Here is a 14,896-nt window from a genome sequence, read left to right as displayed (position 1 = left end):
AAACCCAACAGGACAAGAGCTTCCGAAACTGTGTATTTCTTGAATCATTTAACATGCTATTTTTGTCACGAAAGAAAATGGAGCAAATGTGGCTTGAGAAACCGTTGAATCACAATGTCTAAAAGACCAATTAAAGTCATTATTAACGTGTCTTGAATATTAACAACTCTCATTATAGGGACTAATTTATTTTAGCTCCGTGAAAACTGCAATTAAAATCCCAAAGAGTAGCGTTCGAGCAGACATGTTAATCGGGATTTATTTTTTTTGTCTGTCTGCAATAACTATATATTTCAGTCAAAAACATACCTCCGTATGTTCCATTAAGGGTGGGACTCTTTGTAACGATGTTATTACCATCATTGCTATCAGATGCATTTATTCCTGATTGCAATTTACAGAACCCTGTATTAAGATTCCCAAAACCAAAAATGTGTTAGGGGAAAAGGCGGCAGAATCCTACTCACGCTCGGCGGGCAACTCATCGCTTAGAAAGTTATGAATATTGTTCAATTAACCCCTCAGGAAGGATTCCCCAAATGCCAAAGGACTGGTATTGTTCACAAGACCCAGCATCTCAGCAGCAGAACCTCTCAGGTTTCTACAAAGCATAATCTGCTCCCCACTCGAGAAAACTCGATCCCTGTGTGTTGTTCAAGGGCCTGACAGATATGCAACAGGGTTGACCACTTTGTTTATTTTTGTTGTTTCAAGCAACTTTTTTTTGTTCACAAACTCTGAGACTGCACACTCCGGCTTCATCACTGCAGCCAGTGTAAGACTTCACAATAAAACGTGTGGATCAGACAACTTGACCGAAATCCAAAACGTTCACTGGGAGTCGGGAGACTTTTAACAAATCCACACATTCCCCAAAACGACTCCAACTGCCCCTCTGCCTTCAGCGTTGGCATATGTACGGTTACATACCTAGCTCAGGACTTTCACACAGTGTCAACTGGACACGCGAATGCCTTCCAAATCTGAAATAATTGCACAGAAAAAGGCAGACATCATGTTTTCATCTAGTGCCTTCTTGGTATAAGCGCCTTGCTGCTGAAATTTTAATAAGCTTTATTGTATCTTTCATATGCCTTGACTATTATTAAGGTTCAGACATGCTTACTCAAAATTGTTTTTTTTCTGCTCTGAAATATGTACAGCAGTGTTTTATTAACTGGGAATTTACTCGTGGTAAACCCTGTCCTCTCCACGCTGTCCTTATCACGCTGCTGGCTCAGAGTCTTCACTGCAAACTCCTACCCAGGACAGGAGCGGCGCACCGTGTAACTACTGTACACCTTCTGACTGGCATTTCATGGTCACGCTGGTACTTTCCGAGCGAACTCAGCTCAATAAATGGCTATATTACCATAACGAGCAAGGGCATCCCCTGATTTATGGTGACTGGTGGAATTTCATCAGCTCGAGCCAGATGACATTCTCGCAATGAGAGTGCAGTGTTTACACACACGCACACCATCGTGGCTGCAAAATCGAGAAATCTGTCTCAACTGCAGCTGAAATGCACCTCCAGGAGAGGTGATTGAACACAATAGCTGCGCGGACTCGCGAAAAGTAAATCGCAACAACTACAAGCCTTCTGACGTTCGGAGAGTAAATCGTTCGAACTATTTCCTGTTTACAAAACACACGGCTTGCGAATTAAACAGGCGACATGTGCAGACATGGTATTGAGGCAAGAACAACAAAAACAGCCAAAATGAGACTGTTGCTAAATCTACCGGTATCTGTCGCTTTATCTAGTTACATCACGTTAAAAGAGGTGGTGGGGGGGGAGGTGGATGGAGCTGAGGTTTGATCAATCATCGGTTTCCCAGCTGAGCAGAGATTTCTTTTTTTCTGGGGAGGGGTACAGCTCCGCCCTTTAACCCCTCCCCTTAAACTTTGAACCAATTGCACGGATGGAAATCACTAGGCGGTTTATTGCGATTGGCGAATGCGAGTGTGTGCCCCTCTATTTAGCAAGTCAAATATACTCAGAAGACAGCCCTAGTTTCAGTAACAGACTTACTTGGTTACAACTCCGAGCGCAGTAGAAACTTTCTCCGCGCACACATAGAGAGAGAGAGAGACTGAGCAAGTTCTCCTCGACCATTTTATTTCCTTGCTAGCGCAGCCGCCCAACTCTTCTTGCATGAATCTCCTCAATCCCTTCCTGAAAATGACAGAAGAACACGAGAAGACTCTCTCCGACGTGCCCAGCCCGACCATGTCAGAGGAATCCTCCGATTCCCCGTGCGTATCCGGGGCTGGCTCGGACGCTGAGAACAGTAAACCTGGTGAGAAAAGCCCGGTCGATCTCTGCGCCCAGAGCCTAGATTCCAAGAAGGACGAGGACGACAAGTTCCCGGCGTGTATCCGGGAGGCGGTGACCCAGGTGTTGAAAGGATACGACTGGACCTTGGTGCCCATGCCCGTCCGTGTCAATGGCTCATCCAAGAACAAACCTCATGTCAAAAGACCCATGAACGCCTTCATGGTGTGGGCTCAAGCGGCGCGGAGGAAACTCGCCGACCAATACCCCCATCTGCACAACGCCGAGCTCAGCAAAACCCTCGGCAAACTCTGGAGGTAAGCCCGCTCCCTTTGGCACATCCGACCTAGAGGAAGTTTATCCCGCTGGCGGATTCTACTGGAGCGTGGTCACTTTTTAAAAAAAAAACACGTTTTTTTTTAAAAATTGCTGCTGCAATAAAACACAAACCTTATTTCAGGTAGTGTGAGAGGATAGTGGATGCAGCGAGGCAACTTAATTTTGGATTGCAAACTCTCCTGGCGTCTGCCCGCGTCGGAGGGATTTCATTTGGATTGTGTCTTAAGGACAGAGTCATGCGTGGAGGCGAGAGTGACAGACTTCATTTCAGGGCGGTGGAGAGTGAGCGAGCTGCAAAATGCAGTCATCTGCAGGGAGGCGCCGAAGCGATGTCCTGACAAACCTGGGATCCTCCTCTGCCCAATGGTGTGCGCGGCACAGTTTTCTAAATTCGGATTTTTTTTTTTGCTATTCAGTGATTTAAAGTTGGTTGGTGCCATTTCCCTTTATTGGGGTGGAATCTATATTATTTTTAAATTATTTAATTCAGGTTCTTTGGAGTTGGGGAGCTGGATGGTGGAAGATGGCTCTTTTTTATATATTTTAGGGGGAAAAAGTCAATTTTCTTGCTTTCACTTTAGACTGCTGAACGAGGGCGAAAAGCGCCCTTTTGTGGAAGAAGCGGAGCGTCTGAGAGTGCAACACAAAAAGGACCATCCTGACTACAAATATCAGCCCAGGCGGAGGAAGTCGGTGAAGAACGGGCAAGGAGAAAGCGAGGAGGGGGCCGAGCAAACCCATATCACGCCCAACGCCCTGTTCAAAGCCCTGCAGGCGGACTCCCCGCACTCAGCCTCTAGCCTGAGCGACGTCCATTCCCCCGGAGAACACTCAGGTAAATGTGGGAGAGAGACTGGGGATACCTTGAGTTAAATTGGGAGTGGGAGGTAGGGTAAAGGGAGCGTTGAGCTTTTCTTGAAATCATTGAAACAATTGACAACTTGTCTTCTAACAAAAATAAAACACTTGCTCCAAATGTGGTTTTGATTTTAAGAGGTTGTCATTCGTGGCTGCTGCAGCTCAGATTAATCAAATTATTTCTGCTTTCTTTCTCTCTCTCTCTCTCTCCCTCCCTTTGCCCGCCCCCACTTCTGGCATTCAGGGCAATCTCAAGGACCTCCAACACCTCCCACCACTCCCAAGACAGAGGTTCAGCCTGGTAAACCTGATCTGAAACGTGAAGGGCGCCCCCTTCAGGAAGGAGGGAGACAGCCTCACATTGATTTCAGCAATGTGGATATTGGGGAACTCAGCAGCGAAGTCATGTCCAACATAGAGACTTTTGATGTCAACGAGTTTGACCAATACCTCCCACCGAACGGGCATCCGGGAGTTCCAGTCACCCACAATGGCCATGCACAGAATGCTCAGGCCACCTACACTGGCAGCTACGGGATTAGCAGCACTTCGGTCACCCAGGCGGCCCACCCTTGGTTGTCCAAGCAGCATTCAATGACCAGCCTCGCCAGTGAGCAGGGACAGCAGCAGAGGACACACATCAAGACAGAGCAGCTGAGCCCCAGCCACTACAATGAGCAGCAACATTCGCCACAACAGATCAACTACGGCTCCTTCAATATGCAACACTACAGTTCATCTTATCCATCCATTCCTCGCACCCAATATGAGTATTCAGACCACCAGAGCACCAATTCCTATTACAGCCATGCTGCAGGGCAGACCACAGGCCTGTACTCCACCTTCGCCTACATGAGTCCATCCCAACGCCCCATGTATACACCCATTGCTGACACCACAGGAGTCCCATCCATTCCCCAAACCCACAGTCCACAGCACTGGGAGCAACCAGTCTACACACAGCTAACTAGACCTTAATGACCTTCTGATCTAGACTTAAGTACATAAAGGAGATTGATAAGAATCACACAGAGGTGCTCTCTGCACTCATATGAACTGCTGTGAGAAGTGGCCGAAGTGTCCTACCACAAAGTGCTTTGCTGTGTCCATTCAGTACTGGTGACTGATTTTTTTAAATGTTCAAACATTCCATGACTGACAAATTAAAGCAAGTCATTGAATGAACAAAGTCTGAGCAACCAAGTCAGCTGGTTTGGTCATTTCCTGTGTTTGGACTTATTATTTCGTAGTATTGAAATCCTCTGTGAGGAGAATTTTCTTTAATTTTTTTGAATTTAGTATGTACTGTGTATGAGTCATTGCCATTTGCAGTGTGGGGATTTATACATATTTTAGAGAATAAATGCTCTTATTTTGACAGATCAAATGCCAAACCACTTTTGGTAGAATACTTAACAGATTGCATTTGCTATTGCCATAAAAACCTATTTTTGTATGAAATAGTATCTTTTTTCATTCTATTTAGTGTCCTTTTGGAAAAAGAAGGGTTTCTGCAATTCTTGTTGGAAATAAAAAGCAGATTAATGCCAGAATCGTAAAAGGAAGGAATAGATGAATGTTTGATATCAGTTTTAAAGCAGGATGGCATTGTCTGTAACCTGTAGAGGCACTGATAGTTTCACCAGGCTTCCCCACACAAGGTGCCATATGTTGTCTTATGAAATGAAATAGCCATTGAGGTGGATTGAGTTTCTGAGCATTCCTACGCAGAAAACTGCATCGTTCAAGCATTAGGTAGTGAATCTGCAGCTGACATCCAGCTTCCTGCATGAGAACTTGCGCATTAAAGAAAACAGGAAGTGTTTTAACCCTCTGAGTACAGCACATGTGCTGCACACTGCGTGCAGCCAAACAACTTCCAGAGCTATGAAAGTCTAAATCTTGTCAAATCCTCATTGGTACTGCAAAATGTTTCACCAGACAGCATTCCGATCAGTAGTTATTTCATATGCAAGTGGAGAAAGAGAAGCTTGTACCCTGTCTCTGGGTGTCCACTGCTCTCTCCGTGCTCAGAGGGAAAGAGCTCTAATTATCAATTCCCAACATTATTTATCTTGTAAAGTTTCTTATTAAAGTCATTTTTTTTTTTACATCTTGTACGTAGTTCTTTTCTGTACAGTTGTGTGGATGTTAAAAAAATAAACTCAACTATATTAAGCTAATCAGACGTGTAAAAGACTGGAAGATCATTTTCAAATGAATATGCAGATTGCAAATGTAGTTTACAGCATTTGCTAATTGCTTCAGCTACTACTTTTTGCTAACTAGAGAAATGAAAAACTTTTTTTGTAACTTTTTTTATCTGACATTTACAAAAACCTCTTAAAAGTTTTCTCTCTATTTTCATTAAGCTGTGGCATGGTTGTACAGATTGCTTTTTAAAAAAGACAACAGGCATTCAAAAATATATATTTGTTAACAGTTTTATTGGAAAAGTGTAATAGGGATTCAGTAGTACAGAATTCAATTACTCTGTAATATGGCTGAAACTCTTTATTTCTGTATAAAAGTTGGACATTAAAGTATTTCTGTAACTTAAAACTATCAAATCAGATATTTTGCCTTTAGGTGAGTTTGGAAAGAGCTGTCTTAAATAAACTTACCTTTTGTATATTATTGTTTGCAATAAATAAGAAACGTATTGAAATATAAATTGTTTACAGTCTCCTCTCTACATAAGGTTATTGCATTCATGAACAAATTCAAAAACTAAAGTAAGCTCTATGTTAATGCAATACATACTCAGGTCTATTTCTTTCACTTTATGCTACTCAAGTTAAAAACATGCTTCTTATTTTCACCACATGATTCCATTATCCTCTTAATTTGAAGTCCATACAACTCTATGACAAATGCTTTTGCTCTGCATTGTTCATGAGCATCTGAAAAAAACAGATGAAAAACTAAGCTTCTAGTAGGACACAGCTTTGATCTAGATGATGGCTATCTAATTTGACCAGTCCCCTAAACACAATGAAATAAACCATTAAAGTATCTGAAACCTACAACAAAATCATGCACACTGCATAATATATTCGCTGGGAATTTTGGCCAACAGTTTTTTTTCCCCAGTAAATTTGCTCATTAATATGCTCGGCAGTCTCATGTGACAGTATTTGGCCCCATATATCTCTTTGGGTGGTCTGTTGTTATGTAAAATCTGGTGGCTCACCCTTAGTCACACAATTGACAGTAAAACCAATAAAAAAAGGAAGAGTACAACAATCTTCAATTTTAAGTTTTACACTATATTACTGCCTCCAATAAAAATTAGAATGAATGATACTTAAAGCAAATCATTTTTAAAATGCATTTAGATAATTTGCATTATCCGTCTCAATGAAACTAATTAATGCTGAGCTGAAACAGAGTGCTTACAAATGTGGTGTTAACTTACAATGTGTTGTATATGGAATACTAAATATTCTTGTATTGTTCAACTAAAATCTACTTGTGGCCTGTTAGCTGCAGCATCAGCAAGATTGATGCCAAAACATTGAATTATACCTTGCATTCAAACCTGGTACTCTGTCTCTGAGCAGTTTTGCCAGTTCTCACTTGAGCTGCTAGATGGAGCAAGTTGTGGGTCTTGTAGGACTCATTTTTGCTAGACAGGAGCAAAGCGAAAAATGTCAAATCACTTTACAAAAGGGAGACTACTGTTGGAATAACAGGAGTATTTCTAACAGCTAAAGAAGTGTCCATTATACAGTATATTCTGTAAATTTCACAATTATGGGAGGGAACGTTATAAGCAGAGATTTCAGTAGAGAAACTGAAAATGCACTTTCACATATTTCACATGATTACACATTTTCTTTTAATTACAAATATTGCTGCCAGCTAATCAGCCTTGTAGGTAATTCAAAGCAGCAATTTATTCATGTTCATCATCGTGAACAATGTTTGTGTTTCCTTTGTGCTCATCTTCCATTCCACTACCATCCACATTCAGTACAAGTCATGCTCCACTATTTCCAAAAACTCCAACATGATACTACGACCGAACATATTTTCTTTCACCTTTAGTTGTTTGAGGGAATTGTTTCCTCCATGATAGCATGCCCCACAACTCCATAGTGCCAACACATCCTTTCTCATTTCCACTTGCTATTCTGTGCAAACTCAGAAGAATCAGCATCTACCCTTTAACCTCCTCTCTTCCAACCCTCCAAGGTCCCAAACACTCCTTCCAGGTGAAGCAGCCACTGTGTTCACTGATCACAATGTAGACAGGTCTACATTGGAGAGACTAAATACAGGATTGGGTGATCACTTTGAGAATAATTTGGTTCAGTCTGTGAGCACAGCCCTGAGCTTCCAGTCACCTGTCATTTTAATTTGCTACATTGCTCTGACCTTTCAGTCACAAATGCATGGGGAACTAAACTGGTAACACCTGGAGTGCCATTGTTGAAAAAATCCATTGTCACAAACACATCATAATTCATTAGCTTATGGACATTGTGGCTTCCTTTATAGGTTACCTTCCGAATGGGTGCGATGGGGATCAGTCTTACTATTGCCCGGTTGCCCTGTGTTTATCCATAGATGGTTCACTTTGCTTAGATCCCTAATTGTCCCTCCTTTAATTTTGGTATTCCTCAGATCAGCTCCCAAATAATGAGGCCATCCAGAACATTTTTTGAACTTAAATTCTCAAATCCTGTTTCTGTAGAGTTTCGCAAAAGACCAAAAATTGTCAGAACACATCTGTATAAGAGAACAGTTGTTTTGTTCAAAACAATATGCAACTGGCAGACACTGTATTGTGTTTAGTGACAGCAGAGAGCTGTGTACGTCTACACATAGGGTTAAATTTATATGCATTGTCACATATTGGAATACCACTTATTTGTTGTTATTAGCATAGGGCCAATGGAACTTATGCAAACATTGAAATGTTTACAAGTGAATCTTATACAGTTACTGTGTGGAAATTTTTAAAACTTAATTTGTAATTATTGCAATGGCACTGCAGCCAATATGAATCCAAAGCAATATCAGATCATTTCCTGTGTTTGACGCTGATTATTAAAATGTGAAGCATTATCCTTATCCATTCTACATATTCTGAATTGATTCAAAGCCAGAACCATTTACCATTTTAAAAAATAGTTGTGTAAATGATCTATAATAGTGACCCTGACAGAGGCTGCCATCTTTTCAGGATTTGCTTTCAGATTAAGCAAATTTGTATTAAGCACTGAAACAGACCCTTCAGTCCAATAAATCCTGGCCAAACTTAATCCCATAAGACCAAATTAAACCAGACCCATCTGTCTGCTCCTGGCCCATATCCCTCAAAACCTTTCCTATTTATGTACCTGAAGAAGGGCTTATGCCCGAAACATCGATTCTCCTGTTCCTTGGATGCTGCCTGACCTGCTGCGCTTTTCCAGCAACACATTTTCAGCTATTTATGTACCTGACCAAATGTCTTTTCTTTGCCAATCAGAAACAGAGCAAACCATAGATGAGGCAATTTATTATGTGCAAATTTGCATGTTTTATTGTGTTCCTGTAACTTCACATGCAAAGAGGCAGGCAATTTCACTGTACAGGAATCTTTAAACCATTTATTGAAGTAATTCCATCAGGCTGTAAATTTAGCAATCAATAATGTAAAATCTCAGATTCAGAAAATAGCTGATGTATTCAAATGTAACCCTTTGCACTTGAAGCTGAACATTTTCTGGATTTTACTTTACTTATACATTCTTTTAATGCAGGCAATGATTTTTTTATTCAGTCATTCCTTCATAGGATGTGGGCATCGCTGACCAAGCCAACATTTATTGTTCATCTTTAATTGCCCTCTGACTTCATTTTGTAAAGTTCTTCTATACATTATGCCAGTTCTATTTAGTCATATAATTGTTCTGACAATGTTTGTTGCAAAAAAATGGACTATTGATTTTTGATCTTGGAATTTGCAAAAGCAGGTGGTCGCCAAATGTGAGACTCAATCAAATTTATTTTTAAATATCCTTGTTTCAGAATGCACGCTGACATATACTGAGAATAATATCAATGTTATAGACAGGTACAAATTAATTAATTATTGAGCCTGTAACAAGACACATCTGATCACAAGAGAAGTAATAGTATATAGGAGCCAAGGTTACATTGGAAGCCTGTGGCAAAACTCAGGAAACAGAACAAAGAATCAAAAGATAAATTATGCTGAACTACAGAGAGAATCACATTTAATATTGACAGGTAAATTTGTTTAAGAATGTTCAAACATTTTTAAGAGAAAAGAGAAGACATCTTGAAGCCACCATACTTGCACTGTCAAAAATACAACAGGAGAAATTGGTCATAGAAATATACAAATTAGGAACAGTAGCAGGCCATTCAACTCCTTAAGATGGTTCTGCCATTGAAGAAGATCATGATTGATCTACTTGAATTCCTCATCTCCATTTATCTCGGATAACACTGATTCCCTTGCTTTTTGAGAATTATTAAAATGCAATGCAAATGCAATTATTATATGCAATGAGCCTATCTTCACTGCTTCTGAAGCAGAGAGTTCTAAAGTTGCACAAAACAAAAATCTCCTCATTTTTGACCTCAAAGTCCTGGCCCATAAAGTTATCATTTAGAGTCTGCCTTCAACCAAATCTCAGTTCAGTAATTCCTTTTGGCATGACCACATCCAAAGATGTAATATTATAAACTGTCTAAATGGAGCTCCAAAGAATAATGTCAGAAATATTTGTTACGGGACTCAACCTGCAATTGAAGCTTACTTTGCAATTTTCATTACTTTTAATAATGATTAACTGCACAAGTGACAAAGCTAAGAGTTTTTGCCATCTCTTAAGAAATCTATTCCCCTTCACACAACAGCTGACTCTATCCCTATCATGCTACTCATAAAATTTAAGCAAAATATTGGAAGGAAGGAATGTTATCTATATTAGTTTCTGTCATAATTCCAAGTCACAGTTCAGCACAATGATATTTGTATACAAATGTCTTGCATAAAATAATTCTGCAATCAGGTGAAGAGGAATTGATTGGCTCCTATCTTTTCCCTCTCCTCGTTTGATTGTAACAGGTTTTGTTATTAAAATGGATATATTTGCCAGTTCAACAACTGTTTAACTAATTATGTGCTGTGATCATAAAAGAACACAAACAGATGAGTTTTCTTGAGTTTTAATAAAGGACAGGGTTAGATTTTTTGGGTTAATCTGATTTAAGCCAAATAATTAAGCAAAATGTTGTGCATACAAACATTCAAAGCTGACATTTTCACATAGATTCAGAAAAGACAGATGAAGCAATTTATGCTCCAATAAAACTAAAGCAGAGCACAGCTCTTGGAAATTGATGTCCTAGAGTCACAGAGTTGTAGAGCATAGAAAGAGAGCTTTTAGTCTCACTTGTTCAGGATATCAGGCTGAATTTGGTGGATCTGTTGCTTTTATTCAGTGGCCCTATGCTTTCAGCTTTGAGGCAACTTAAAGATGGAGATGGATTATTTCCCTGCTCTTTTAGAAACAGTTATAGTGGATTGAATTCTTCCAAAAATTACTGACTGTGAAATTGAAGTTATTCACAGTCAGCAGTCAGGGTTCAAGAATTTTTCAGTTGGCTTAAGTGGGAGAGAAGAAGAAATCCGCTCTCTGAGTTTTGTCCCTCCAGCATCTCAGCTGCTTATCATAGTTTTGCAGTCAAAGCAGATGCTTAAAGCACACAAACAGTTGATCTTCTCTCTCCAACTGCTCAGAGATCCAAATAGGCAATGGTCAGTGTATTTCAATTGTAGCTTGATTAGAGTATGCCTGGTAATCCATACAGGCACTCATTATCCAAGTGACTCTCTCTCCTGGTTTGCCTTCACCCAGTTAAGTACTCAGATATCTGAACACATGTGCACATAGTTCAAGCTCAATAGCAAATGTTTACACACAAGTTTCATGACTATATGATCTAAATATAGGTTCAATCACCATTTTTGAAATGGAAAGCCAAGCTGAAGTCTTTTCTTGGAATACTCCAACTGTTCACAAATTAACCCCCACCCTAATTTGTATCCCATCAGGTTCAGCTCACACTCAGCACATTAAACCATGATTTGTCAATTCACAAAGGAAAAAAGCAAACTTCATCTTTCTTCAAAAGTTGAATTATTCATTAGAAAGGAAACTTCATTGAAATAGCAGTTTTTTAATGGCACTGACAATTCATAGAGATTCCGCTGGTCAACAGTCTGTTATTGTGATTTTCCAATAAAGAATGAAATCTCTGCAGGCATATTTCAAGATGCATGATCCAGATTGTGGAGGATGAGGCTGATATTCAGTATGGTTCCTACTAGTCTGATTCATTTAGAACATGGCATAGTGTGTAAGGTTTGTACTCTTGAAGGTGGACCTAGGTGGACTCTGCTGGGAGGCAGGCCAGGAGTACATTCAGGACATTGACAAAATAAAATGTGTTATGAAGATGTGGGTGTACTGTACCTTTAAGAGAGTTAAAAGCTAGCAGAACGACATGACAGCACCAAGTGTTCTAAGTAAGATACAATGTAACATGTGGTCTAGCTACTGGGGTAGCAAGGGTAGCTGGTTGCCTGGAGACAAAAACAGATTCAAATTAGGCCTATCAGTTTAAATTATATCCCAAAAAATACTAAATTCCAATCAGGTTTGAATTTAATATATTGACAATCTGAAAAGCCAATGACACAATCCGATACTTTGGGGGTATAAGACCAGGGAAAGTTGAACAGCTTAGGAGAACTGTCACGCCACCAGCATGTAGAAACTGCCTGAAAAATAGCTCTCTTAAAGGGATTTTTATCGATCCATGACCAGTGAAGCATAATCCCAAAGAAGAAGAAATGAAGACACAGGAAGATCCAAATAGAAAATCTGACAGCTGGCTGGTTTTGAAATCTTGAATTTTTGGTAAATCTTAATTGGGGAATTTTATCGGACCAGTATTATAGAAGGGAAAATAAAAGATAGATGAGAGGAAGGAGTTGTAAATAGTTGTTGGTGAATTGTTTTCTGTTTTACTTTAAATAATTCTTGGCCTCTCAAATATTCACATATTACTGCATGGAATAAATCTTTTCTGTGTTGCTGTTTTAAATTAAGCAGGAGGGTTTACCCCATGTTGTAATAAATGTGATTCTTATTTCTGCAATCAGTCCACTAACATTTGGATAGGACACAGATGGTGTCAGAAGCACCACTATTGATGTTCTGTTATATGGGATAGGTGGGCACATTTCTTTAAGCCCAGAATGTTTGTGCCTTGAATTTCCAAGAACATCACACCTCAAATGTCTCAGAAGTACTTCAAAGTATGTCATGTGTAATGAATAATTTCAAAGTGTAGTCTTCCCTGTCATATGGACATTGACAGTAATCGTATTACCCATGACAAAATCCCAGAAGCAAAAATGAAATGATAAGGATATTTAGTTTCTTTTGGCAATGTTTTGTGGGGAGGAAAATTGGCCTAACTATCTGTTTAATTCCCTCTGAAAATAAGGATCATATGATGCATGTGCAAAAACAAAGTTTGCCTTGGTTTATATATATAACAGTCCCTTCAAGAAACGAGCACTTACTTAAAACTACACTGAAGTTCGCAAAGAGTTAAATAGCAGGCAATTACATGTTAACAGTATAACCTAGAAATCACTATTGCAAAGAAATGGTGTTTTATTGAAAGGAATTCACTTTTAAATGTACCTTATCAATGATGTGAAAAAAGCAACTAAAAGAATTCTGAAGGTTAATTAGTTGAAAGATATTGACACTTTAATTATCAGTCTAGTATTGGCAAATTACAACAAAGAAAGCAAAATTAAATATATACAACACGTTAATGAAAGAAATAAAACATCTTTAGTTTTGTTTCAAAAGGTTTTTTACTAAAACATGTAAAAAATATTTGGTCAATATTAAGTCATGGAGAAATTGTTAATTGGAAGAAAAGGAGGAAGATAAACATACTAATGTTTCATTGGATGCAGTCCAAAACACAGAGGAATGCTAAGGTAAGATAAATGTCAAATGACCCATATTAAATAATTTCTTTTTCATCTCAAAAAGGATTTCTGATTTCCATTGCTTAATGGCCACAGCCACTATGAGGTCTGGAAATGCCCGATGCTGTAAAACTTAGACAAATAGAGACTCCTTTCCTAGATTCTAATCTTGTTTCATAAATGTGTATGCATTAGTAATAGGTGGTGTACAGGAAAGTGCAGTATTTCAGCCTGAAGGCACCATTAAAAAAAGACTTCAGATCATATTCTTAAGATTTTTATCTCAAGTAAAATGATGAAAAGGGGGAAAATCAACATTATTAAGTTATTTGTCTGAATAATTGTAATCAGGGCTAGGGCCTTGCTTGACGTATTGATTTCAGTTTGTGGGAATGCTGATCAATAGAATTACCATGGTAACACACCCAAAGGCTGACACTCACCACACCATGGTTGTGGTCTTATAATTAACTACAGCACCCTGATTCATAGAGTGTAGAAAAGCAAGAAAGAATTTATTGGTGATAAAAGATCATGCTGGAAGTCACTCTGTCATTTTGCTTGCATTTCATTAGGTAATTAGATTACAGCAATTTAGGCTCCACTTTCTAAATGAAGAAATTCAAAGAACCAATCATTGCTGTCCAGCAGGGACTATTCTTGCAGGCCTGCCAGTAAATGGTTTCCTAAAATAAAAAACAATTAGCAATAAAGTATGGGCAGCCAAATAACAAAGCAGCGTACTAGCAACTGATCATTGAATTTGGTCTGGGAGAAATGTTATGTGCAGATGTTGCTTTAAGAAGACCATAGAAAATGGTCTCAATCAAGTTCTGTGGCAATGTAGACTGTTAATGATGAGACACTTTTGATGCAATGCATAAATAGTTGAACGATTCTTTCTTCAATTTCGCAGGTAAGGACGTATAGATGATGCTAATAGGCGTATTGGAGTGACACAATAGAGCAAAGCACTCCTCAAATAAAACATTTAAAAACTGATCCAATGTGGATTCCAGCTCCTGTTAGCTTCAATGATACTGAAAAATGGTTGCCCAAAGGTTAGGCGCTCTTTAATATTTAATTATAGAAAGACCTGCATTTAAGTTGCATCCTTCATAACAACACGATTTCCCAAAAATGCTTCATGGGCAATAAAATAATTTTGAAGTGTAGTCACTGCTATAATGTAGGAAATGCAGCAGCCAATTTATATCCAGCATATTCCTACTAACAATAATGTGATAACAAACAGATAATCTGTTTTGTGAAGTTGATTGAAGATATAAATTATCAGGACTCTAGCATAGCTTTTCTGCTCCTCCGTTAAATAATGTCAGGGGATATTTTACAATAAAACACATTTGAGTTTAATGCCT

At 39.0% G+C, this 14,896-nt stretch overlaps 1 protein-coding gene across 1 annotated transcript; it reads left to right on the top strand.

The window, feature by feature from the left end:
• The first annotated feature begins 2,000 nt into the window (after window positions 1-2,000).
• sox9a (SRY-box transcription factor 9a) lies at window positions 2,001-6,149 on the top strand. The gene is made up of 3 exons (XM_043714888.1): window positions 2,001-2,595; window positions 3,199-3,452; window positions 3,720-6,149. The coding sequence occupies exons 1-3, from the start codon at window positions 2,159-2,161 to the stop codon at window positions 4,451-4,453; spliced, it is 1,425 nt and encodes a 474-aa protein (XP_043570823.1). The 5' UTR covers window positions 2,001-2,158; the 3' UTR covers window positions 4,454-6,149.
• Window positions 6,150-14,896: the final 8,747 nt, after the last annotated feature.

The sequence above is a fragment of the Chiloscyllium plagiosum genome, chromosome 24, assembly GCF_004010195.1.
Source record: "Chiloscyllium plagiosum isolate BGI_BamShark_2017 chromosome 24, ASM401019v2, whole genome shotgun sequence".
Classification (NCBI taxonomy): Eukaryota; Metazoa; Chordata; class Chondrichthyes; order Orectolobiformes; family Hemiscylliidae; genus Chiloscyllium; species Chiloscyllium plagiosum.
This window is presented reverse-complemented; position numbering and strand designations above follow the sequence as displayed.